Source organism: Peromyscus leucopus, chromosome 3, assembly GCF_004664715.2.
Source record: "Peromyscus leucopus breed LL Stock chromosome 3, UCI_PerLeu_2.1, whole genome shotgun sequence".
Taxonomy (NCBI): Eukaryota; Metazoa; Chordata; class Mammalia; order Rodentia; family Cricetidae; genus Peromyscus; species Peromyscus leucopus.
In genome coordinates this window covers 131,602,903-131,629,877 of record NC_051065.1, presented here as the reverse complement: position 1 = coordinate 131,629,877, position 26,975 = coordinate 131,602,903, and the positions used below count along the sequence as shown (strand labels likewise).

General features: G+C 39.1%; 2 protein-coding genes across 4 annotated transcripts in view; one reads left to right on the top strand and one right to left on the bottom strand.

Annotated features, from left to right (window-relative positions):
* Slco1a2 (solute carrier organic anion transporter family member 1A2) overlaps positions 1-26,975 on the bottom strand; it is a 93,140-nt gene that overhangs the window by 51,005 nt on the left and 15,160 nt on the right. The window contains exon 1 of one of the 3 annotated variants that reach the window (XM_028879881.2): positions 3,566-4,402. The exons of the other annotated variants lie outside the window; for them this stretch is intronic. The gene's annotated coding sequence lies outside the window, so the exon portion shown is untranslated. Of the gene's footprint in view, positions 1-3,565; positions 4,403-26,975 lie in introns of those variants that run through there. 3 annotated transcript variants of the gene reach the window in all.
* LOC114700297 (islet amyloid polypeptide) lies at positions 17,694-25,333 on the top strand. Its single transcript, XM_037204009.1, has 3 exons — positions 17,694-18,429; positions 18,730-18,824; positions 23,622-25,333. Exons 2-3 carry the CDS (start codon positions 18,745-18,747, stop codon positions 23,818-23,820), a joined length of 279 nt encoding a protein of 92 aa, XP_037059904.1. The 5' UTR covers positions 17,694-18,429; positions 18,730-18,744; the 3' UTR covers positions 23,821-25,333.

Sequence of the window (26,975 nt, the reverse complement as noted above, 5' to 3'; positions counted from 1 at the left end):
TCAGTGGTTACCTTCCTATGGGTCCTGCATGTCCAGTTGATCAAGCAGTCCAGGCAAGAACAGTTTCTTACCCAAATGGCTATCTTTCCCAAGGTGAAGATAAACTCCATATGGACTGTCTTTAATACCCATCCTCCTCTCCGAAGTAAATCCAGTGCTGTCAGGAGCAGACATGTCTCACTGTCCAGAATGTCTAAATTTTTAAAACATTTTAAATGCCATATTCTGTAGGTCTTTGAAGTGTTTGAAAACTACCTATCTATCTGAAATATATCTATGTATACCTAGAAGACTTATCTAACATGGCTATAAATATGATTATCATAGATGACTAATTATTAATCTATTTCTTAATTATCCATTACAATTTTAAATGAGTTACATAAACATAATACCTCAAACAAGAATAGAACTATATATACAGTATAACAAAATTAACTTCAAGTTTGTATCAATAAACTAAAATTTATACCAATGTAAAACATTTTAAACATAAACTAAAATCTATACCAATGTAAAACATTTTAAACAAGTTGTTCTTTAAAAGTAGGTTCATTAATCTACCCTTTTATCTTATCATCTCTATATCCTATATATCTATATCATATCACCTTTTCTTTTTTAGAAAGAGATCGCATTTATAATCAACCTGTTTTAAATAAAAATATTGGTTTTTCTCTGTCCCACACCCAGAGTGCTCTTCTGATTTGGGACACAAGAATCTCTTAACCATTTTTTTTAAGCAATATGTCTGGGTTTAGACGGGGAGTGAGCCAATTCCACCTCTAAAGCCAGCTTGGTATATTTGGGAATTTGGGCGTAGCATCTCTTACTACTTCCTGCTGAAGGGGGGCACTGTATCTTATGGGGATGCAAAGAAAATTTTAGGCCTATCCTTGAGGCTGTATTGTGGGAGCCAGTTGCCTTGAAACTGTTCTGGGTGTTGGATCATCTGGGCTATGGTGTCATCGGAGATCTTTCAGGGGGTCTCGGCTGGTCAAACCTGATGTATCTTAATCTGGAACAAATCTATAGCCTCTGGCTTTCTGTTGAAACAAAAGCAGAACCTCTTTTCCAAAGCAACATATCCTTATATCCAAATTTTGAAGTCAAGGTACCTTTAAAATTTACATTTTGGTATAACTGAACAGCTTTTACAATCAAATGTTTTTTCTTTAGTTACGAATATCAAGGACAACATAATCCAGATTTTCTGTGAGAGCCATCTTTACGTGGCTTATTACCTTTACTGTTTTTTTAAACACTTTATTTTTAGATACTATTTGTTTATATAATGGTATATTTTTTTCTCTTTTAAGCCTATGTACATTTCTACATGCATTATAAACTATTTCATCTGAATCAGTCTTATTGCAAACCTATTGCTTTAAACTGTAGCCTTTTAAGCCTGAAATGGCACTGTGGCTGCTGGCTCCACCCCCTTCAGGTTTTCAACATGGTGGTGGTACGTTTTCTCCAGCTCTGGGAGTCATCAAGTCTCAGAAATAGTAGGTCTACACTTTTATCAAAGCAGTGTGTAGCCCAGAAACCTCTTTTTTTTAAAATACTAGTAAAGACTAAATCTACCACACAGCTTAATGTGCCACTGGCAGACACCTCATTCCCACCATACTGCTGGTCAAATGCACTTGCCAGGAACCCGCTAGTGTTCAAACCTGCGTTTTGCGGCGTCTAGCTGCCCGTATGAGACAAGAAGCAAGAACCTGATTTTGGCTCTGTTTAGAATTGGTTATTTAATATTCTCAGGTTTAAGATGGAAACTTGAGCCGTTGGGCACCATTTGTTGCTGGAGGGCTTCTCTCCAGGTTCCACCAAGCCCCGCAGTCCCACAATCCACATATAAAATAATCACTCAGATGCTTATATTACTTATAAACTGTATGGCCGTGGCATACTTCTTGCTAACTGTTCTTTTTATCTTAAATTAACCCATTTTTATAAATCTATACCTTGCCACGTGACTGGTGGCTTACCAGCATCTTTACATGTTGGTTATCCTGGTGGTGGCTGCAGTGTCTCTCCCTCCTTCTTCCTGTTTCCCCAATCCTCCTCTCTCCTTGTCTCGCCTATACTTCCTGTCTGGTCACTGGCCATCAGTGTTTTATTTATATAGAGCAATATCCACAGCACTCCCACATAAAACTTCAAGTTCATTTAACTTCATGGGAGGACCTAATATTGTTTTTTGACAGAATGGTAGAAGGGGGTGATTTCCAGGAGAGAGGAGACTCATGATTTAAATCTACACCAATATAGATGAAACATCAACCACTTGACTCTCCTCACCTCACTCTCTTTTCCTCATCCATAGTACAATCTCTCATCAGTCTTTTCTTTCTTCTCTTCCTTCTTGTCCATGCCTGAATCTGGGATAATCTCCCTACCCATAATTAAAAGAACTTACTCTTCTCCCTTATCAAAGTTGTCTTTGCTTTCCTTAGTGGCTTAACATATAAACATTCTCCATATCTAATTTTCATTTTTTAGCCAAGAGAAACTGGAGTTAACATCTAGACGATCATTAGATGGCTCTTTCCATGCACACTAAGTAGTCATCTGGGTAGTTTTTATCACAACCTTGAAGATTCCTATCAAAACACTTTTACTGTGTCAGAGAAGTTTTGCAAACAAATGTCTTGACTGTAAATAAAGCCTACAAAGCCAAGCACTTGAAAACAGATTCAATGTTACTGAACTAACCCGCACCTTCCTCTAAGGTACCCACACTTTCAGAAAAGATATGTTCTGAAAAACATATCTTTTCAGATGCATTTTAAACATGTCTATAGAAGAAAAGAGACAAAGCAACATCTGTTTCATTGATTCAACAAAACCTGTGAAACTCAATGCTGAATCATGTCACATTTCCTTGCTGAGCACTTTGAACCTAAATGAGAAATGAGCACAAAGTAAGTGGCAGCCACATGAACAGTGTCCCTTTGTTAGCATGGCATTGTTTAAACAATGACTTCTGTTCCCAGGATCACACAATATCACAGACAAATCCACATCAGTCATCAATGCTCATGAAAACAGGACATTACACTTTTATTAAGCAGACAACACTCTCATGGCTCACCCTCTTTTGCATCCACATGAGGAGTGGGAACATACCATTCTCATTCTCAAGCAAAAGAGTCCACAACTCTGAACCATTTACATTGTTTGTGTTATTGTAAAGATGTATGATGGAACGTCAGCTCTCTCAAACTTTTTACGAATACAGTGCAGAATTTCTAAGTAGTTAGGTGAGCACACTACAAAACAAATCTCTAGAGCAGTAACTACCTTGCAGTATTGGCACTCTAGACACACTGAGCAGAAACCCTGGAGGGGGGACCCTTTGGTTGATGGTCCTTAACAACATCTCAATCACAGGAGAATACAACTCTTTACAAAGTGAATAAACACACTCACTCATGCTCATTAACCACACAGTTTGTGCTTGTCAGAAAATGCATGCTGTTCATTCCACCTTACTCTGTATTATGAAATTAATAAAACAAAGGCTTTGCTTTACCATGGCCAAGCAAATAGTACATACATGAAGAAGCCTGAAGACATGGTCCTCTCGCTGGTGAGGGAAAAAGAAAGTCACAGCAGTGAAACTCTTATGAAAAGCACCTTTTTCTGGAATCCTCAAATTGCCTTTAACTACTAGAGACAGCCTATTGGGTGCTTTCCAGCTGAAACAATTTCAACCACTACCAAGCCAAGAAAGGGCGTGGAGAATCAACAATGACTTCTTGTTTGTTGCCCAGCAAATAATTTGACTTTGGTCAGATTTTTCCAATCAGAAATCAAAGGACACAATACTGAATTCTACCTGTTAAGTCTGACACATATAGGAACACTTTTACTTCCTCCATTCAAGGCACCTGGAATGGGCTGCTCTGAGGAAAACTGAAACAGACATCAAGAACATTACCTACTCCTGTGGTTTCACCATGCAAAACAAGACTGGAACACAGACAAACCCTTCTCCAGAAATCTAGGCAGTTTGTGACTTTGAGTGTGTTCTAAATCTAGACTGAGATGCAGAATTGGAAATTTGAAACACCTGTTCTACCTTTAATGGAGCTAACTGTGAATATCATCAATGTCACTTCCTGTACTAAACATATTTAGAGAATGAGCCAGTTCCCACACTTGCTTTGACTTAGGTCTGCCCAGGCAGCTTTAAGATCTCTAGTGCACAGTCCTGTGGAGCCCTGGACTCTCCAGTTAAAGCAGGAATCAGGCCAAGCCAGTGTGGAAAATGCTCACTCTTGATACCTAGTTGCTTCAATGTTTGGTCCGTTTCTGCTCCCCCCTCATCAATGCCAGCAAGAACTATCAGGCTGGCTTAGCTAGCACTAGAACAGCTGGCATGCTGTTTCCTCTGGAGGATCCCCCCTCGTCTGTAAGTCTCCACTGATCTTCCCTGCATCCAGAACCTCACCCTGTCTACACTGAAGCCTTCTCTCCAGTTGCTGCAGTTCCTGAAGAAAGCGCACCTTACTCCACTCACTATCCAATACTGGTTTTTCTCAGAGAGCAATACAATGAGAATTATAAGTTCTTCAGTTTGTCTCAATTATTTCCTTCCTTTGATCTATACAGGCATAGTTTGGGGGACAATAGTAGGTAGCTCTAATTAATCTCATGGAAAAAATAGTTGAACTCCTTTTTTCTCATAGAAGAGTATACTTCCTTCCAATGTACTGCTCATATCTGAAAATACAACAAAATCCCAGCACTTTTCCCTAATCCATTTATGTATGCACCTTCTTATTCTCATAGTAAAAAGGAGGAGACAGCTGGAGAGTGTCAGGTGTGAGACATCATTCTGACTTTATTCCCAGATGAGCTGACTTGTCTATATGGGCTTTTAGCCTATTTATGTTAAAAGCCAGGAATCTTTATGTCTATCATGCATGAATGTTATGAAGACTGAAGTATAAAACTGTCATCAGCACCCCCACATGGGGCTGGAATGAAACAGTCACCCTGTCATGGCAGTGAATATTATACATTCATTCCACAAATATTTATTAAGACTTGACTAAATTCCAAACACAGTTGGTGTGAGGGAGGTGAAGAAGAATAGCCTATGCTTGCTCTTAAGAGGTCTCAGAAGCTGTTGAGAGAGACAGATCATTAATTGGTAATGGGTAACTGTTGCCATGATTCAGTCAATGTCAGAGGGATTTAAAAGATTAATGAAAACCATTCTCCTGCCTGTGTCATTTTGGTGAAGTATATTTGTTTTAGAATAAGCACAAGTTTGAAAATCTGTTTGCAAACTAACCATGTACTTTTGGACAGGACACTCAGTTTCTCTATCACAAATGAAAACAACATCCATTGTTCTCAAAGTACAGATAAGAAAAGAGAGTTCGTGACAGATACCAGAAAACAGTCACAAATGCACAAGAAGAGTTAGAAAGCCAAGCTGGGAAGCAGGGTAAAGGCTGTATCAGAAAGGGAAAGAGCTGAGATGAACAGGCTGAGGTTCTCAAGATCATAAAGCTACCACTGGAAGCTAGGAAAGCTCTGGTGTTTTCCCACTTCTCCACAATCCCAATGTTACACAAATATTTCCCAATAACACAATCTAACAAAGTCTGATGGACAGGGAACCGTAGTCTTCAGATGTCAGTCTCTGAGATACAGAATGGATAGAGCATGGGAGAGAATATATGTGAGACCAGATGAACACTGACCAAGACAACCGTAATCCTCACTGTGGAATTAAATATGCCTAACACATATTATAAAACGGGTGCACAAGCAACATCCAACCAATGATAGCTATTGGCTGCTGCAGAATAGACTTAAAGTCCTTAGTGCTGTTTAGACTGCATCAGGAGACAGGTCCTTACATATATCAGCAGCTCTCACTTCCTATACTCACATCTCTGAACCACACTAAACACAAGATTTGCCATAAAGCCAACTGGTTTCTTTATTGACTTGAATGTATGGACTCATCTCTTCTGCATCACTGCAAAAGGAGCCATAGTCACCAGGTCTTCACAGAGCATGGTGTATCCACAAGGAAAAGACTAACTGTTCGGAGGCTTACTGCCAAGGAATCCACTTGCCAACAGAGACAAGCCATCACATTCCAAAACACCAGATTATTGAGTACTCAGTGATATTTTGAACTCCATGTATGATGTGTGTGGTTCAGTTGAGTGACTAACACATAAGAAAAGTGTAGGAGACTTTGTTCCTGAAGTACCACTGCTACATTTGAAAGCCACAGCTCTGATCTCATTTAGATAACACATTATCCTGAAAAAGCTGAACATCATGGGAGATTATAGACAATAAATAATAAACATCAACCTGACTTACTCTTCACATATTTTAAGCATTATTTTGGAAACTTTTGTTATATAAGTGCATTCAATTATTATTGAGGACTATGGGGGTCCAGCCCCTCGATAGTCCCCTCCCAGGGTCCAGGAAGAATCTACAACCAGCTGATAATTAATCTTTGATGAAAAGAAATGAATCTATGTACATGAAACTCCTAGTTCATATACTTTATTATTCTGTGATAGTTCTCTCTCTACACAGCTTCTACTCTGCTCTCATGCCTAGCTCCTTTCTTGCCCAATTTCTCTGTATATTTATCTACTGTCCCCTCTAGGTTCTACCTTGATTCCTTCATCTAGTTCTGTCCCTTCTAGGTTCTCATCAATCTAGTTCTTTCCCCTATCAGCTCCTCTCCCATCTCCTTCTCTCTCATCTGGCTCTTCCTCATCTTGTTCTTCCCCGTCTGGGTCTTCCTCATCTTCCATCTTGTTCCTCTAGTCCTCTCTTCTAGCCCTTCAATCTAGTTCTTCCCCATCTCAGTTTGTTCCTCTCAAGTTCTTACCCATCTAGTTCTTCCATTCTCTTTTCTCTTCTCCGTCCTGTCATGCCCTGGGAGTCCTGGTATATATACACTTACAAGCAGCATTCCCTTAGCAGTGCAAAACCAGGCTTACAGGGTCAAATGGAGGGGTGATAAGAATCACATAGGGAGGCAATAACCATTAATTATCATTTGCAACCCCAAAGGGAAGTGACCAATGGGGAAATGAATTAACTAAAGGCTAAATTCAGGTAATATCTAAGAAGAGGGCTCTTATGTGCTGAACTATAATCTTAAACGTGATTGGTAGAAAGTGTTAAGAATCTATAAGTTGCTAGGTCAATAGGAGAAAATAAAACTGTCTTCTTTTTTCCTGTGGCTCCTATCTGTCCAAGCTATCTGCCGTTTTTCTGCAGGGTGGGGGAAAGTGTGCTCAGTCGCTAGGCAACCTGTGTTCAGGTAGATGCCTCTGGTGATAGTTAAAGGGAGATCTGGAACTGGAGGTAAGGTTTGGGAAAGGAGGAAGTAAGGCTTAATTGGCACATCTGCCAGGCCTTCTCAAACAGGTAGCCTGGATGCTTAAGTCTGTTCTTAGAGAGTACAGAGGTATCTCTGATAAAGTACTTTCTTCCATCTGGGGATGGACCTGGCTGGATGCTACTAATGATAATTACAGGGAGGCTTGAACTGGAGTTCTGGCTGAGCAGTCAGCGCAGAAGGTTATCTAAATATTCCTAAAAGTGGTTAGGTAAGGAGTTAGCAGTCTATAAAGTTGGTAAGGCTATAACAAAAGGAAGGTCCAAGCTGAATATCGTCCACCTGACCTAGGTGGTGTCTCCTTGTGGAATTTATCTTAAATCAGGAGACTAGCATGTGGACTGTTATTACTGCTAGTCCTTGAAAGTAGCCAAGGGAGATATCTGATTCCAGAGAAAGCCTAAGGCAGTTCTCCAAATACCTGGAATGTGTATGTCCAGAGAGTGATCAGTCCACACTGTTAGCCCTTCTTAGGGAAAAGTCAATTGGGAAAGCTATGAAGGCACACATGATTTTCATAACAGAAGACAGCTGATATATAACAAGCCAAGTAACACCAAAAACTCCTTGGGATTTGGCTTCCTCTGGAGGAATTCCCTGATTCCTCCAGGTAGTGACTTTGCCATAACCAGCTGAGTTCTTATAATATTCCTGTGGCCTGCAGCAAATTATCATAAAGCCCTGTGACATGAGTACTGCCCTCCCAACTTTAAAGGTACATGATTTAAAGCACAAAGGGGTCAAACAACTGTCTGAGGTCACACAGGTCATAAGTGGTAAAGTCAGTGTTTACCCCTGGAGACTCTTACCAACTGCAGCAAGCTGTCCCTTCTAAAGTACGTGTGTCTGTGTATAAGACCTAAGAATCTTCTGAATGGGTTTACAATTTGTTTTCCTTCTCCTTTGGAAATTCCTATGCTGTTTTCTGTGAGTGTCACTGGAGAGAGATTTTCCTGGTTAAAAATGGTGGAAGCATTAGCGAGCTGCTACTTAAGAGCTCTTGCTGCTTGGCCAGAGAACTGCACATTGGGCCCTGGCATTGGCCAGAGGACTGTGCATGGGGTCCCAGCACACACATCAGGTAGCCTTCAAACACCTGGAACTCCAGCAAGGGATGCAGAAACCAAAGCATGTTTATGGCTTACATGAGCACCTACACACAAGTGCACAGACACATAAATAAAATAAATGTTTTTTAAAAAACCCATAAAGGGAACACAACCCTACAATCCCAGCTTTAGTATTTCAGAGGCAGAGGCAGAGGCAGGAGGATGGTTGTAAGTTCAAAGTGAGCCTGGTCTTCATGGTGGACTCCATGCTAACCAAGGTACACAAAGCCTGCCTCAAAAAGAAAAAAAATTTAGAGACAGTTGTAAAATTGACTCTTTAATATTAACAAGAATACTATGAACGTCTCATCCAGACTGATGTTGAAGCTTAGCTATTTTTGTTCATCATTAGCTAAATATTTTTATTTCACTCAGCACATCTATTAAGTCTTCTGATTTGCTCCCTTATTTTGCTTTGTATAGATTTGTGTTTGAGACAGTCCAAGCCCACCTAAATTTCTACCCAGAGACACTGGATAGCCAACAAGTGCCTTGAGTCACTGCTCAGAATGCCCTACTGGGTGCATTTGCTTGGTGTCAGAGCAGCATGACTCAGATTTCTAGGTGAGAGATGGAAAACAAAACACTCCTGTAGACTTCACAAAGGGAACAGCATGTGGCTCTGAGTAAATACCGGGGATGAGCAGGGGCTGGTTTCATCAGGGGTGTCTCTATATATAGCTTGTCATCATCAGCATCGTACCTCGGATCATTAGACAACCTCCAGTGTTCATTTGTGGCCATGTGCCTTTGTGTTTACACTTCTAACGGGCTGTGAGATCAGGAGGGAGGCATGAGGAGCTCTGATGGTAAGATAGAGCCTCCTGAGCTTAAGAAAAATGACTTGATAAATTACTTTCTCCTGATCCTCAAATTTCATTTGTGATTCAAAATTTTATCTAGTTTTATTTCTCAGAAATCAATTTTTGAAAAGTAATTAATAAGGAAATTTGTATATATCTAGGCATTTCATAATTTAACTATCTGCCAATAAAGATACAAAAAAATCTCTTGCCTCCTTAGTTTTAAGGAAAACGAACATTGTAAAAGTTGATTCCTTAAAAAAAACATTCTAAGTCTTTGGGTGTGAAATTTGAAGCATGATATAACCAGCTTTTTCTAATCTTAACGACTTAACATATAGAATAAATGCCAAGTTACAGTACAAAATCTTTGAATTTATTTCACAAGTCATTTTCACTCACATAATGTTAATGGACTAGTAAAAGTGTATATCATATATTAAACTGCATCATATGTAAGAAAGAAATTTGTTTATAGTACGTATTGCCAGACATCATAATAAACTTCATGCATTATCTGTACATTATCCTAAATAAAACACTTTAGGTGGAGCCATCTATTTAAAAACAACCATTTTAGAAGTTAATGATAAATATAAGTAACATCTTTGGGGATCAACTTAGATAAAGAAGAAAGAGCAAAGTTCAAAGAGAACCCAAAGACTGCTGCCTCAGCAGCTCTGAGAGCTGACATATAGAATAACGTAGGGAGGGAGGTAAAAGGAGGAAATTCAGATTTTGATAGAGTGTTTCACAGTCAGGTGGGTATGCCCAGTAGGTAATGGGACATGAATCTCACAGTTGATTATCAGCATAGTAAGTGACCATGTCACCCCAATGCAGAAAGATGGGCCACTGGATCAGAAGGGGAGAGACTAAGTTGCCCTGCTGCATCTGGATTTGTAGCCCTCATCTTTTTAATTTTTAAAATTTTAATTATTATTGGTGTGGGTGTGTGTATGTTTTCTGTGTATGAATGCAAGCACAAGTGTGCCATGGAACAGTTGTGGAGGTCATAGAATAAATCTCCAGAATCTGTTCTTTCTTTCCATTGTGTGAGTTTAGGGGACCAAAATGAGGTTCATCTTACTAACTCCAAACCTTTTCATCCCATCACATCCTTATCTCCCTGGCTCATATGACTGACTGCTTCTCTCGTGTCTCCTTAAAAAATTTGCAACACTAATATTTCCTGGTCCTGTGATGATTTCTTCCTGCTCTGAGATCAAACCTTATTATCTTCTACCCACAGTAGCCATGGCAAGATCCTATATACAGCAGGTGATCAATAAACGTTCATCTCTATTATCTATAGTCATATAAATATCTCCATAAAATTTTATTCCTTTTTGTTGTTAAGAAACTTCTGTTTCTCAATTTCAACATCTTACAAACTTCAGACTACTTCAGGGTTGACTTTGAGATATAAAGGGCAGCCCTTGTTCAGGGACTATCTTCCACTAAACACGCCACTCATTGCAGAAAACAGAAGCACTCATCTGTTTCTCATTTCAAGGAAGATTAAGAAGTTTATGGAGGTGAGATTCCACAGAGAATTAGGGTGACAGTAATACGGCATGACAAATCTGATTCCAGTTGGTATTGAATGTTGAATTTCACACCTTGGTCTAGTTACAAAAAAAATACATCCAAGAGAGTGACTAAGAATAACCAAGTAGACTCTTACTGTTGGATGTCTTGGCAATTTTCTGTAACAAGGAGCCATGGAGCATGAAGGATTTGAGTTCAGTTTTCCTTGGAATGGGTGACGGGTATTTTTTTTTACTATCATTGAAGTTCTAGGATCTGTATGGGATAATCACACTTGAAGGGTATGGAGTGTGTTCAAAGAAAAGCACATTTACTTAAAGGCCCTGGAAGAATGGGGTATATCCCCTCAGGTTCTCTCAAGGCAGCTGTATTCTCTTTGCTGGACTTCCATTGTTACATTGGATAAAGGATTTTCATTATCACAAAAATCTACGAACCATTCAGCCCTGGATTTTCTCAAACTCTTAAAACACCATGAGCAGGACGCTTACTTTTTGCCATTCTCTTGGCATTCTGGTCTTCAGTTTCCTACCAGAGTTATACATTATGTTCTGCTTAAACCTCTCTAGACATTCTCTTGAGTGAATCTCCAGACTCTTCCACCTTCACACAAACCAGTTCCAAGGAGTAAGGTCGTGTGCTCAGGTGTATCATCGCAATGACACCATTCCTTGAGGGAGATTTTCTTTGTAATTTTGACTTTGTGAAGGCACATGTGTATGTGAATGTTGGTACATGTGCTATAGTCCACATACATGGAAGTTAGAGGACATTTATGGGAAGTCCATTCTCTCCTTCTACCATCTCTGGCTAGATTCTGTCCATGGCTGAAAAATAGAGTAACAGTGAACTAAAAGGAAATGGATTGATCTCTTTGGTGGAGTAAATCTCATGATAGCACAATGGTCAGGCTGGAACATGGCTACTGCTTACTGCTCTCATTCAGATCTCCAGTGAGAAAGAGGAGAAAGACAAAAATGTGAAGTTTGGTGGAGAAAGTGTGTGAGCAAGTTTAAAGGGGAAGATGAGGAGGGCACAACAGGTAGAAGATTATGAATTAAAACATATATGCTTGGATGTCAAGTTGACAAGTAGATTAGGATGGTTAATACCAATTGTCACCTTGGCAGATCTAGAATCATGACAGATCGAGAATTGCCTAAGAAACAAATGTCCAGGTATGTCTGTGAAGGAGTAGGGTTAACTGCATAGGTAAAACCAACCCAAAATGCAGCACCATTCAATGATCTGGGGTTCTAAATATAATAATAATAATAATAATAATAATAGAGTGAGCTGAGCACCAACATCCATCTATCTCTGCTTTCTGAACACAGATGCAATATAACCGGCTACATCAGGCGCCTGCTATGATGCCTTTCCTCAAAGTAGAAGCCAAAGTAAGATTTTCTTTTCTTCTGTTGACCTTTTCATGTATTGAGTAGAAATTATTCAAGACATTAAAAGAGGTTGCTATTTATCAATAAACATGTTTACTGGATGCTGTGTATATTAGAGCTCAAAAGTTATCATTAGTAGAATATGATAACACCATATGACAGAAACCTATGTAACTTTGGAAATTAAATAACAAAACATATAGAAAGGTGCACATGGTAAAACAATACAGAAAAAAATTGCTGAACTGTAAAAAAAAATCCATGAACCTTTTTAGATGCACCTGTTTTATGTTTCTCTAATGAAGCCTTCTTAGCATTCTGGAAGCATCTCCTGCTGTGGTATTTGCAGCATGGCATCACCAATGTGATTTCTAAATACTGGAGTCAAATGTAGCCATTTGGTATTTCATTTTGTGTGAATACCAATTATCTGTCTGTAACTCCATCAGGGATGTACATGAGGCTTTTATACTAATATCTTTTCTTCATCTTTGAACTTCTGTGTGAGTGTATGTGTGAGTGTGTGTGTGTGTGTGTGTGTGTGTCTGTGTCTGTGTATCTGTGTGTCTATATGTGGTTGGTGCATGAGTGTATGCATTCATGTTTGTGTGTGTTCACACATGGGTGTGCATGCCTCTGTGTGTATGTGCATGTGTGTAAATGCATGGGATCAAAGTGACCTAGAAAATCAAAGTGAACAAAGCATCATGGATGAAATGAAAACACTAGCATAAACTTTATGGTCACCATAAAGATTAAAAGCAGAAGTTAAATAGAAGTGAGTGAGGAATCAGTGAGTCCAACTGATTTTTCACTCTGAGGATATGGATGAGAGGTGTTTGCAGAGAAGTTAATCAAGAGCACAAAAAGTGTGCAGGAAATATTTGGTATGTTTTAGTGTGTAACTGCTCATAACAGTTTCTTATGATCTTTTGTATTCCTGTGAGATCCACCATGGTGGGAAAGACAGTGTCAGAGCTCAAGGCAGCCTATCACATCACACTCTCAGTCAGGAAGGGGAAGAGATAAAGATTGGCACTCAGCTCACTTCCTCCATCTCTGCTGAGTTAACAGCTGTGAAGACTCAATTCTGTATAGCTATATTTGAGTTTCGACATGTTTACAGGTTAACAAACATGAATTATAATATGAACACCACAAGGCAATGGTCCAAGTTTCATCTATTCTAAGCTGTTCCCCATGAGTCAATGGTTTCTGGAAACCTACAAGCAAGTGACCTTGTAGCCTCCCATTAGGGGTGTTTGTTAGAGTTGGCAGAAAGAGAATTCACTTATGCAACCCAGTTGAGGATAACACTTTTATGAATGGAGAAATGAGTCAACAAAGACCAATGCATACCCCAAAATGAGGGAAATAGCCCCAACAAAATGGCAGTGCTCAGCTACTGAGGAGGCTGAATGTAAAATTATATAACTACAACAAAATTCTTCTAAATCACTTAAACCAGATGTTTCTGCCAACAATTTTTAGATAATTACCAACCTTCTTTAACTTGGAGAATGAATAGAATTAATTTCAGTATATCAAACAGTTACAACATCATCTCCAGCTTACCAAGAAAATTTTAAAGCAACTCCCTAGAAGATATTATTTTAAGAGTTTATTTTTTATTATTTTAATTTGTGTGTGTGTGTGTGTGTGTGTGTGTGTGTGTGTGTGTGTGTGTGCATATCTGCATGAGGTCAGGAATATGTGAGTAGAGGTGCCCAGAGAGGCCAGAGGTGACAAATCCTTTGGAACTGGAGTTACAGGCAATTGTGAGCCTCCCAACAGGTGCTGGGAACTGAATTGGAATCTTCTGGGGGATCACTAAGTGCTCTTAATCACTAGATCCATCTCTCTAACTACCCTGAAAGATGCTAACATGTAACATAGATAGACATAGGTTAAATACAAACTGCAGCCTATCTGAGTTCATCTAATCTTGCAGTTCTTAGCACATTAACTGAGTCACAGGAAGGAGTCTTAATTCACACAACCAAAGAATCATGGTGCAAATTGGCTATGGCCACAGGCTTCATTTCCCCTGAAGTTTTTGCAAAAGACCCTTAATCATGACTCATCAGTACTAGCTAATATAATTAGATGAAGTTTTACATTTATTACTAAACAAGCTGTAATTATGCTTTTGTGGACATGCATCTTTTTTCAATTTCATCTGCGCATAGCTGAAAGGGTCTTGGTTGGACAATGCAGCAGATTGATGTAATTTACTCAGATTCCTTTTCTTTGGAATCCCATTAGACCTACTATCATGCAGTTACTCCTTTCCTTTCCTCTGGATGACAGTGTTCATCTACCTGGTGCAATTTTAAGTAAACCAGCTCCAAAACATTACTTTCAGGTAGCTCAGGTTTCCCATGCTTCTCTGTAAGGAGGCACTGAGGACTTTCCATTAAGAATGTACTTTAGGATGTGAGGGTGGTGTGGCTGTGAAATCTGTCATGCCATTGATCATCAGGGTTAATCTAGTTGGTCTGGCTAGCTAGGGAGGTACCCTTTCCACTCATTCAGTTCAGGAACCCCTGTCTAGGAATGATGCTACCCACAGTGAAGTTGTCATCCAATATCAATTAACATAAACAATCCTCCACAGACATGCCCACAGGCCAACCCAACACAAACAATTTCTCATTGAGACTTTCCTCCAAGATGAATCTAGGTTGTGTCAAGTTGACAATAAGCTAACCCTGATGCCAGCTTAAGCTATATAGGTGAGTTACAGACCATCCTGGATACATTGTAAGACCCTGTCACAAAACAACCAAAAGAAAAGAAAGGGGAAAACAAAAGCAAGAGAAAAAGAAAGGATGAGATGGATCAAACATTTCTTTACCCAAGAAGTAACATCCTTTGACACTCCTAAAAATTACTCCTGAACACTGAGAATTGGTACTTCCATAAATAAATTCATGTATTTTCAAAATTTAGATAAATCTCATTCACCAAATGACTGGGGGAACTAAAAAATTATATGTACTGCCTTTGAGGAGATTTTGTATATCAATAAGACTGAAGGAAGCACAATACCACACCTTTATCCACGGTCCCATAGACCCCCAGTAGATCTGAGCATCGCTGGAGCCTGAGACACAGTGCCCTACACCTGACCCACTGTCCACAGCCTTCCTTGGCAAGCTCTACTTTAGCTGCCAGAAAGATTACCTAATTAGTAAATTCTTACTAATGTATTACTACCTTCAACTTTAATTTTGTGTTTCTCCCAAGCAGATACATATTTAAATAAGGGTCTTTTTGTTGTCTTTCTTTTTTAATTAAAAGGACTGGTTTACCTCTTTTGAGAATTTTAACATACTCAAAGCCAAAGAGGTAAGTATATTAAGTCTAAATGATCTTTTGAGATCTGTCATAATTATTATATACATTATAATATTATAAAAAATATAACTACTTATTCAAATGAATACCACAGAAAATAATTTGCATAAGGGAAATAAAATGAACAGGTTAATCACACAGACTCACTCCATGCAAGACTCACAAGCATTCAACTCATTAGGTTTTAGCTTGTATATACAGGACACTCTCCCTACTCCATATTCACATAAACACAAAGATACTGTTTATTCATGGAAAGTATTTCTTCCCCACAGTTCCTCAAGCTCTGGCCAGCAGAGAGCTTTTCCTTTGTGCTGCTGGACTGCACTGGCTTTTCTGTTTGGCTGACTTCAGCTGGAATGACCACTTCGGCAGCCATTGTCTGCATGCTACCCTGAAATTACTTTAGAATGTTATTCACCATCACTCCTTTAATTGCTAATGCTAAATGCCTCTAAACCAGCTAGACCTGAAGCTCTATCAAGCAGGAACTTAATCCACTTTACCTCTAATTCACCTCCCCACAGCTCTTGCACCTCAGTATCTGGAACAAAAGAGATACTGGGGGCTGGAGCTAACACTCAGTGGTGGAGTGCTGCCTAGTGTGCAAGGAGCCTGGGGTTCAGTTCCCAAGTAGGAGGAGTCACGTTTATATATTTACAATGTTGATTTTTCAACTCTTTTGATGAAAAATAAAACCCAAGACACATCAGACAAAATTTCACAGGCCAAGAATAAAGAAAAGATCCAAAGGGAGTCTGTAGAGTGTTTTAAAAGTCACCCTGAAGAATCCGGAATGCTCTCTCTCTATAAGGAAATCACTTTTCTTTACAGACATACCAGTGGTTAAGTGGTATAGCTGCTAAAGTGGTCATTGCTGACATATAATGCCTTTGAAAGTCTAAATATAAATTAAGCGACCTATCATAAAGATCCACTTATAGCAGAGAAGACATGCCTAAAAGCCAGGAATGGCATCTGGAATGCTAACACTCAGGAGATGAGGAAAGATGAGGAATTCAAAGTCATCCTTGGTTACATGTGGAGTTCAATACCAGACTGGCCAACATGGGGCTGCACATCAAAACAAAATAAAATGTTTTAAATGGAATAAAGATATGATCAGAAACAAAAGACCATGAGTTTTCCTGTGCTCTTTCTCTCGGACAAACTCCATTTGAGTAAGGGGATGGGGACTGAGACAACTCAGTCATAAAGTGCTTGCCTCACATAAGGGCCTGCCTTTAGAAGCCATATAAAACTGTGGGGTGCTGTGGGATGGTCTGTATGTCAATTACTCTGATTGGTCAATAAATAAAACACTGATTGGCCAGTGGCTAGGCAGGAAGTATAGGCGGGACTAACAGAGAGGAGAAAAGAAAGAACAGGAAGGCAGAAGGAGTCACTGCCAGCTGCCGCCATGACAAGCAGCATGTGAAGATGCCAGTAAGCCACAAGCCATGTGGCAAGGTATAGATTTATGGAAATGGATTAATTTAAGCTATAAGAACAGTTAGCAAGAAGCCTGCCACGGCCATACAGTTTGTAAGCAATATAAGTCTCTGTGTTTACTTGGTTGGGTCTGAGAGGCTGTGGGACTGGTGGGTGACAAAGATTTTTCCTGACTGTGGGCAAGGCAGGAAGACTCTAGCTACAGTGGGGTGTGGTGGTATGTGCACCTAACCCCAGAACATGAGAAAGTGAACCAGGAAGGTCCTGGGGCACCCTCACCAAAAATGTCTGGCAAGTTTCAGGTCCATGACAATTTGGTCCTTCTAAGGATGACTATTAAGATTGTCCTTGGGCCTCTACATGTATGCACTCAGAACCACACTTAAATATGTACACACACACACACACACACACACACACACACACACACACAAATAAACAAACAAATAAATAAGACTGTGTCCTTTTGTACAATGAGAATTCTCTAACTCCTGATAAATAGTATTTTAGATGTAAAATCACTGGATTTATGTCTTTGGTGTTCCCCCACTTCACTATAAATGGTTCCTATTATCTTTATATATATATATATACACATTTCTTTGTTTCTTGAGAATTCCATGCATGCTTACAATGTACTTTGATCAAATCCATTCTCCACTCCTTCCCCTCCAACTCCCCCCAGAATGCCTCCCACTTCTTGTACTCTCTCTCAACTTCCTATAATCCTTTTTTTTGGGGGGGGGGCGGCGGTTAGAGACAGGGTTTCTCTGTGTAGCTTTGGAGCCTATAATCCTTTTAAAGGCCACTGAGTCCATTCAGTTTTCCATTTTATGAACTGTTTACAAAATAGTACTTACAGTTTTACAAACTCTTTCTGAGTATCCATAGCCTTGAGAGAGTGGCTATAACTCCCCTGTTTCTCTAGCATTCTCTTTGCATATAACCACACTTTATTGTTATTCCTTAAACTTTTTAAAATGTCACTTGATTACCGTTACACTAATTTTTGAAAATATCACTTATATTTCACAAAAATGGAAACCCCAAAATTTCTTCCCCTGATGGACCATTAACCCCACAAAGGCACTCAGTATGTGCTCTGCTAATATTTACCCAAGTGTTAATGAGATGATGGCCCATGTGCTCCTGCTGCCTATGAAGCACTTTCCATCCATAAGATGGAAATTAATGACAGAGCCTCCCTGGTGACAGAGCTAAGCAAGGCGAGGGGTGTATAAAAGCCAGCTTGCTAGTTGTCAAGCCGGGCGAGCGGAGTTGGGCTGTGGTTTCTGAAGCTTCTGGCTATCAAGGCATTTTCTGATATTGCTGCCACTGATTACTAAAAGGTAAAGAACATCCTGTGCTTGGGAAGAAGTTGTTTACTAAAAGAAAAGTAATCTTTGTGCTACATGTAGGAATTACTTCATGAAGAGAGTAAAAGAATAATGTGTTATAATAGAAATTTTCATGTTGTTTTAAAAAGGGACTTGAACGTTTTGAAACTATTTCAAAATTGACAGGCATAAGTAAAAAATAACAGAAGTCCTTGTAAAGTACGCTTTAAATTTTCTTTGAAGGTTTTAATTTAAAATTGCATCAATCAGAACTGAAGGACGTGGCTTGACTTGAATGTTTTCTCTTCTCAGGGAACTTGAGAAGCAATGCACATCCTAAAGCTGCCAGCTGCCCTCCTCATCCTCTCTGTGGCACTAAACCACTTGACAGCTACACCTGTCAGAAGGTTGGTAACCTGAAAACCCCTACTTCTTTTGAAAAGTGTGGGGAACTTAGAATTCAACACCGCTGTGCAACTAACAGCCCTTGTATTCTTCAATTTCTAAGCAATTCTTGCCGTTAGCAGTACTTGAAGGGGAAGGTTTCCCAATTCTGTGTACTTCCAGGACAAAGTCAGTGACTGAGGAATGACTGGTAGAACTTCTTGTAGATGGCCATGGATGGTAACATTTGTCTGGAATGTATTAGAACCTACAGGGGCCAAGCCAGAGTAAGATGCCAGGAAAACTGACAGGCAGACAGTCATGCTGTTTGAACCCAATACAGAAAGAAACTGAAGGGATTGAACAAAACATTGGTTTTTATGTCACTTGGAATTCTGCTGCATATTTAAACTGCTTGTTTTTCCTCTTCAGAGGGGTCTGGAAGTATCCAAACTTATACATCTCCTTCAGGAATTTGAAACTATAAGAGAGGAAGCAAATGAAAGATGTTTTTAAGAAGTTAAATTTCAGAAATAGTTAAAAAGTCATTTGCTATTTGAAAGTCATTCCATGTTGTGGTCACACAGAGATATAAATTCTGCACAAGATGACTCTGAGCATCTGTGAATGTTAATTAGCAATACTTGAAATATTGTCACTGTGTAGACTGTACATAGACATCAGCATGATTTCTGAGGAAGGCTTATTGGAAATATCAAAGGGAAACAAAACTAAACAGTGGTTTGAGGAAATCTAAGAGAGTTAAAGGCAGCTGGTGAAATAGTAGTGATTACAAGCTTCAGATGGAAACCACTAAAAACTGTAATTCTCCATCTATTTAAAAGATTCCTATTACCAAATCCATTAATCTGATTTAAACAAAGTAACAAAAATTTATGCCTAAATCAGTTTTGCTCCATATATCTTAGGAGACCAGACGTAACCACTCTTGACAGCACAAAGAACTAAATGCACCTTTGAAAGAGAATGTGATTTAAGTCTCTCAATAGAATTATCATCATCATCTCTTTCTTTGTCTCTGGGGTATTTGTTCTTGGGTGAAAGTCTGTGTCAATGTGCAGACATTTCTATAGCACTAGCTATGATTAATAGCAGGAATTATTAGAAAATGGTTTTTGTCATCTGAAGACTTACCTGGTTTCACACAGTGTTCTCTGAACTGACTGTAATTTTCAATTGGCTTTTTCATGGCTAAAAATGACTGTAAAACCAATATGAAGTTTCTAATAAGAACAATTATATCATGATGGAAAATTTAACAGTATTACCTAATGTGTCTGCCAGTGTGTTTGATTTTTTTTTTCTACAAGTATATATGGAGATTTGCTCAGCACCTCTACCAAGTGTGTCTGTGGGTGCTCACATCTTATACAGTGAACTTTACTCTAAAATAGAATAAATCACAGCATTACTGTCTGTCATATTATTTTCCTGTTTTCTCATAATGATTTATCTTGTACACACTCATAAGACATCCTTAAAATGCCTTTTAATGCATTTCTTTACATCAGTACCTGTTTGGGGGATGGAGGACACACACACACACACACACACACACACACACACTCACACTCACACTCACACTCAAACCTAGCTGGATCACTAGCAGTTTTCAGCAGTAGCCTCACATCTCTACAAAAGAATGTTAATGTAGACAAGTCATTAAGAAAAGAAACACCTACAATGGAGATAGCACTTCTTGCACTGGCTATATGACCCTTACCGGACATTCCAAAGATTGTTTGAAGAGTTGTGTGCATTCTCTCACCATCTTCAGATGGAAGGTTTCTTGGAGGAAGCAATACTGCATCTAGGACACAAGCTTAAGAGATTCCTGTGTGTTTTTCATGAGGAGTGGTGGTCCTTTCAGCTAACTAAATGTGAGAATGTTTTATTTAGATAACATAAGGTGTTGTTATTGCCCTCTAATCAGTTCTCAAAGTCCAGCCACTTGCTTGTGGAGAACTCTACAGTCTGCTCCCATCACTGTCAAGAACATCTTCAGAGATTGCCCTGCATTGATAGATCATGTTCTCAACTGTCTTAAATCTATCAGTTTTCAGGTTCACATACCAACTCCTATGCCCAGATGTTTTTTAGGAAAAGTCATGTTATTTAAAATTTAATGTCATGTGTTTGGAAACACTGGCAAAACTCTTTAAAGCATTAAGTCATTTCTTTGAAGTACGGTGTTCATGTGTGCTACAGCTTCAAAGAAGGGATAATTTCCCTGAGATGACTACAGGTGAGAAATGTGGATTGCACTGGGTGTGGTGGCACACACTCGGAATCCCTGCACTAGAGAGGGGTGACAGGAAGATGATGCTGCTCTGAGATTAAAAAACAGGAAACTGCTTCAAAAACTGAAAAAAAAAATTGAACATTTGAGTCCTGTTGCTGGAGTCCCACAGTGGGCTTCCTTTGGCTACTGACTGTTCCTTTATTTACACAAAACAGATCGCCAGATCACTCGATGCTGACGGAATCTAACTGGGGGAAATACAGCAGTAAAGAGACAAAATAATTTTAAAAATTCATATAAAACATTTAGGCCTAGGGTATCTCTGCACAGAGGCAATGATGATTCAACACTCCCACCCACAAAGTCCTCACAGAGGCATTCATAGCACTTAGTTCCCAGCTGCACATCCTCTACATTGTCCTGGGCATTGAGATTTTAGCCCTATAACTTTTACTTTACATGTATCTAAATCCTTTGTTGTTGTTGTTGTTGTTGTTGTTGTTGTTGTTGTTGTTGTTTTGAGACAGGGCTTCTCTCTATAGCTTTGGTGCCGGTCCTGGATCTCACTCTGTGGCCCAGGCTGGCCTCGAACTCACAGAGATCCGCCTGGCTCTGCTTCCCGAGTGCTGGGATTAAAGGCAAGTGCCACCGTGGACCAGCCTAAATTTTAATAGTAATTTGATTTCTATGGCGCTGAAAACTACAGCGCTTCCCAGGGTGTTCTAAAAATCAACCCAGTAGTCAGCGTTTCTAGTCTATATCCATCTGAAATGCCATTTTGAAAGCACACTGATAAAGTTTATTTCTGAAATATATTTCAAAGCCCCAAGTCTCAAAAGTTTGGTCCCTACAGCATGGTACCTATAAGAGGTAGTAGAAACTTGGAGAGGGGAAGGCAGAGCAAGGGTTTGGGGCCACTGTACTTGTACCTTCAAAGGAGGTTTGGAAACACAATTTATTCTTCTCCCTCTTTTTGTTTGCTTCCTAGTCACCAGGCCGCTACCAGTGTGCTTTATCTCATAATCACCTGCTGGTCACGTGTCCTTAGTACCAAACAACAGGACCAATGACCCTGGGCTGAGCCCTCCAAATGGCAAGCCCAAATGTTTTTCCTGTTTGTAAGTTGATTTATTTCAGGTGTTCTTCTACAAGCAGAAAGCTGACCAACCAAGACATGAGATATTCCACGTCTATAGAGTTGAAATAAATAAATGTCTCAAATAGAGGTACATCCGGGTGTGGTAGCACATACCTGTAACCCCAACACTTGGGAGAAGTGGAATAATCATGTTGGAAGCCAGCCTGGACTACATAGAAAAGTCAAGGCCAGCCTAGGCTACATGGCTAGACTCAAAAATAATAATAAATAAGTGTACCAAAATTCAAATGAATTTTAAATCACAGTTATAAGTTTTGAGTTATTGCTAGTGTTATTTTAGTGGCTAAAAATGTGGTGATCCTATGCCCTCGATATACAAAGACTCCAGTTGTCACAGTTAGCCTAGCCCTAACATGAAAATTTTTGAAAAGTAGAGGTCTACATATTCATGCCAAGGACTCCCATGGTGCAACGAGCACTGGATCAGTGATCAATTCATTTGTCCTGTGACTGTATAGTAACTTTTAGATGATCTTCTAATCACCCAATATGATCTATCTTTTTTGGGGGGTAGCTTTGGCTGTCCTGGAACTTGCTCTGTAGACCAGACTGGCCTCAAACTCACAGAGATCTGCCTGCCTCTGAACCCCGAGTGCTGGGATAAAAGGCGTGCGCCACCACCGCCCAGCCTTATCTGTCTTTTTAATGTTTCTATACTGTTTATTGTAGTAAGAATACTCAATGTGAAATCTGCTCTCACAAAAAGTTTTAGCATGCAAAAATTTTGTACTGCTGACCAGTGATCTTAAGAACACATTCACCTTGCTGCCTACTGCTTAGTAACCAGCAATTTGCCCCTTACCTGGTGAACAGCATTCCAGTACTTGATTCACAAGTTTGACTGTGTGTGATGTCTCCTTTGTGTTCACTCAATATGTAATTTCCTGTACCTGAGTTATCTCACTTTAAACAATGTCTTTAGTGTTGTATATAGCAGAATTTCCTCATGGCATCTTTCTCTTGTTATTTTAACTGAGTAATCTCAAGAAACATAGAAAAATATTGTTTAATTTTTGTCAAAAAGATAGAGGAAATGAATGCACCTTTAGAATCTCCACATATTCCAGGCTAGATTTAAATCATACATTCCAAATCCTTTATGTATAACAGAAAAAAAGTCCACCAACAAGACTTAGAAGATAGAGATTTTTTATTATAAGAACATGTGCCCCAAATATCCAGAGATTACTCCTTGTATTGTGAACTGCGATGTTGACCCCAGTGGAAGGTGCTGTGTGGTTTTGTGGTCAAAAATTGATTCTTCTACATGTTCTAGGTGTCAGAAAGAGCCAAAGTCCTGAGTGACATCTATAAAAATACTCCCCTTCTTTCACTGCATGAGGTAGTGGAGATGACATGGCTACCTCTCAACCTGGTACTTCTTTCTTATTTGCTCAGTGGTACCAACCACCTGGTGGACAAACGGAAGTGCAACACAGCCACATGTGCCACACAACGCCTGGCAAACTTTTTGGTCCGTTCGAGCAACAACCTTGGTCCTGTCCTTCCACCAACCAACGTGGGATCGAACACATACGGCAAGAGGAATGCAGCAGAGATTCCGAACAGGGAATCTTTGGATTTCTTACTCCTTTAGAGTCAATGTACTTCTTCATCTCTTGTTACTTTATGTGTAAATGCTCTGGTAATTTCATTAGTAATTTAACAGTGCCTTTTTCATTTACACTATGAATGCAAGATGATGTGTCACATGCTTTCTGGCTGTGTGTGTAAATCCTCATTCTAAGAATTGTTTTAGGACTGATCAAGGTCAGGCTACAGACAGTGTCTCTTCACACATGTTCTTGAAATACTTAAAATTTCTTTTTTTACCTTGTAACTTTATGATTCAAATTCAACAATAAAGGAGACCATAGGAGCATGAAACCTGACAAGTCATTAACTGTTAATAGCAAAGTTCTGATTCTGGACATTGGAAAAGCAAGTATTCTAGGTACCTGTTCAGATGCCATTTCAAAATAAATCAGCAAAATTGTTGCAGGATATTTGATCACACTGTGAACCCCAAGATTGTGTTACTTACTGGAAAAATCTGTTTCTAGTGGTAGTGTGGCTTAGCCCTAGCACACACACCTTTAATCTAAGAGCTTTCTAGTTACTGTAAACAGGATTAAATAAAGTCAGTCATAGGTCAAGAGATGGAGCAAGCATCCAGTTGACAGGAAGTGAACATAAAAAAAAAAACAGAGAGTAGGAGGGAGTCAGGAGGAGGATGCATAAAAAGATGCACAGGACGCAGAAGGGAAGGACATTCGTTTTGAGGTTTTTTGTTGTTGTTGTTTGAGACTGCTTAGGAGAAAGGCCTTGTTTTCTGGGACACCAGTGAGGAGGAAGGTCAACTGGGCGTTTGTTCTACCTCTCTGAGCTAGCAGGCTTTCACCCCAGTGTCTGGCTCCCAGGCCTTTATCGTTAAACTCAAAAATTTGAGATCTAATTAAAAACAACACAAAATCTTGTTCTTATTTAATTAAAAAAAATTTAATTCTGTTCTTTACTGTGCTTGCTGGTACTAAAAAAGGTGTTTTGAAAGATAAAGGTGGTTTGTATCCATGAGGGGTTCATTCCATTTTCTGCAGTGAGTTTTAATGACGTGTCTATGACTTTATTCTGTTGAATATTTACACAACCATATTTATATCCAGCATATTTCAAAAGGATCCTGTCTTCTATTATTTATGTCTTCAACTAAGAGACCACAGATTCTTAGAACTCAAGTCTATATGTCAACTTACTCTCTTGGCTAAGTTAGGCAAGTTTCTAGATGAATGGTATGACTCTGTAAGTCAGTGTTACAATCTATATGCTTTTCCCTGACTATAAATTGGAACCACTAGAAACAACATTAATGTATACAAATGTCTATTACACTACCTTATATCATCTTTTTAAAATGTAATCTCATTATGGAGCCACAGTTGTCCTGGAGCTCGTTATATAGACCAAGATGGCTTCAAACTCACAGAGATCTGTCTGCCTCTGCCTCCCAAGTCCTGTGATTAAAGCTGTGATCCATGACACCTGGCACTGTTATTTTAAAAGAAAATAATAGGGGCTGGTGAGATGGCTCAGAAGTTAAGAGCATTGGCTATTCTTCCAGAGGTCCTGAGTTCAAGTCCCAGCAAACCACATGGTGGCTCATAACCATCTGTAATGAGAACTGGTCCCCTCTTATGGCCTGTAGGCAAAACTCTGTATACATGATAAATAAACAAATCTTTAGTGTTTCATATACATAGATAACATATGATGATCATATTCTTTATTTCCCCCTCCAACACCCCTGAACTCTCCCAATATGTCTCCCTCCCAATTTCATGTCTTCCTTCTTTCTCTCTAAAGGAACTTAGCTTACACTTCCAAAAAAATAGAAAATAAAATAGTGAATCTCATTCTTAGTGAGAATCTGACTTACAGACATGACTTGAACATTGAAATTCCCTTCATGAAGTGTGCTTTACATTACCAAAATAATTTTTTTTTGCTACCGCTGTTGATTTTAGTGTTGGGATTAGGAAAGGATACTTATGTGAATGTTATGTTATTAGTTTCATATTTAAATGAACAAGTATGTAAATTTCTCTTTGTGATGTACCAACATTGATCCTGCTTTGAAAACAGACTCATTCCCAGGATTTCAGGTGGGGTGTGGTTCAGCTTATTTCAAAATGTGCCACAATAAAGTCAATAAAGCTTTATTGTATATCACATCTCTATGTAATAGTATCTATAGTACAAGAAATAATATTATAGCTGGGCAGTTGTGGTACATGCCCTTAATCCCAGCACTTAGGAGACAGAAGCAGGTGGATCTCTGAGTTCAAGGCCAGCCTGGTCTACAGATCAAATTCCAGGACAGCCAGGTCTACACAGAAAAAGTAAGGGAGAAAGAAAGAAAGGAAGGAAGAAAGAAAGAAAGAAAGAAAGAAAGAAAGAAAGAAAGAAAGAAAGAAAGGAAGGAAGGAAGGAAGGAAGGAAGGAAGGAAGGAAGGAAGGAAGAAAGAGAGAATATCAATTAAACTATATGTGTTATATAATTTCTATTATAATTAGGTTTTATATTAGTTGGGGTAATCTAGAGGAACAGATAAGATATATATACATATACATGCATAATACACACACACACACACACACACACACACACACACACACACACACGCACACACACACATATTATTTATATATATATATATATTCCCAAGCCCCAAGATGAGCAGCTTTGCTCTGCCACACCCTTTCACTATGATGTTTCAGCCCCACCAAATTTAGGGAAGTCTGTTGTCTTTCTTCATAGATCTATAAACTAAATCATGGATGTTTAAAAAGAAAGAAAGAAAGAAATCAGAAGAGAATTAGAAGGAAAGAGGAAGCAAGGGCTGGAGAGATGACTCAGCAGTTCTGAGTTATTCTTACAGAAGCCTCAAGTTTGGTTCCCAGCAACCACAGAGAGTAACTCACAACCACCTGTAACCCCAAATCCAGGAGGATACAACTCCCTCTAATGATCTCCACAGGCACCTGCAGTCACGTGCACAGACACATACATTCACAGAGTAAAATTATTAAAAATAAATATTTTTTAAAGAAAGTAATGGGAAAATATCTAGGCATATTTATATCTTTGTTATGTGAGTCATTATTAATCCTCATAAAACCCTGTAATACTAGTACCTTTATGGAATAACATCATTGGGCTGATTCATTTAAGACCATGTAGCTAAGAAATACAGT

Bases quoted from the DNA above. Each gene is read 5' to 3' on its own strand.
- LOC114700297 (XM_037204009.1), top strand. From the start codon at position 18,745: ATGCACATCCTAAAGCTGCCAGCTGCCCTCCTCATCCTCTCTGTGGCA. The intron at 18,825-23,621 runs GTTGGTAACCTG...TTATTTGCTCAG, and splicing joins ACAGCTACACCTGTCAGAAG to TGGTACCAACCACCTGGTGG.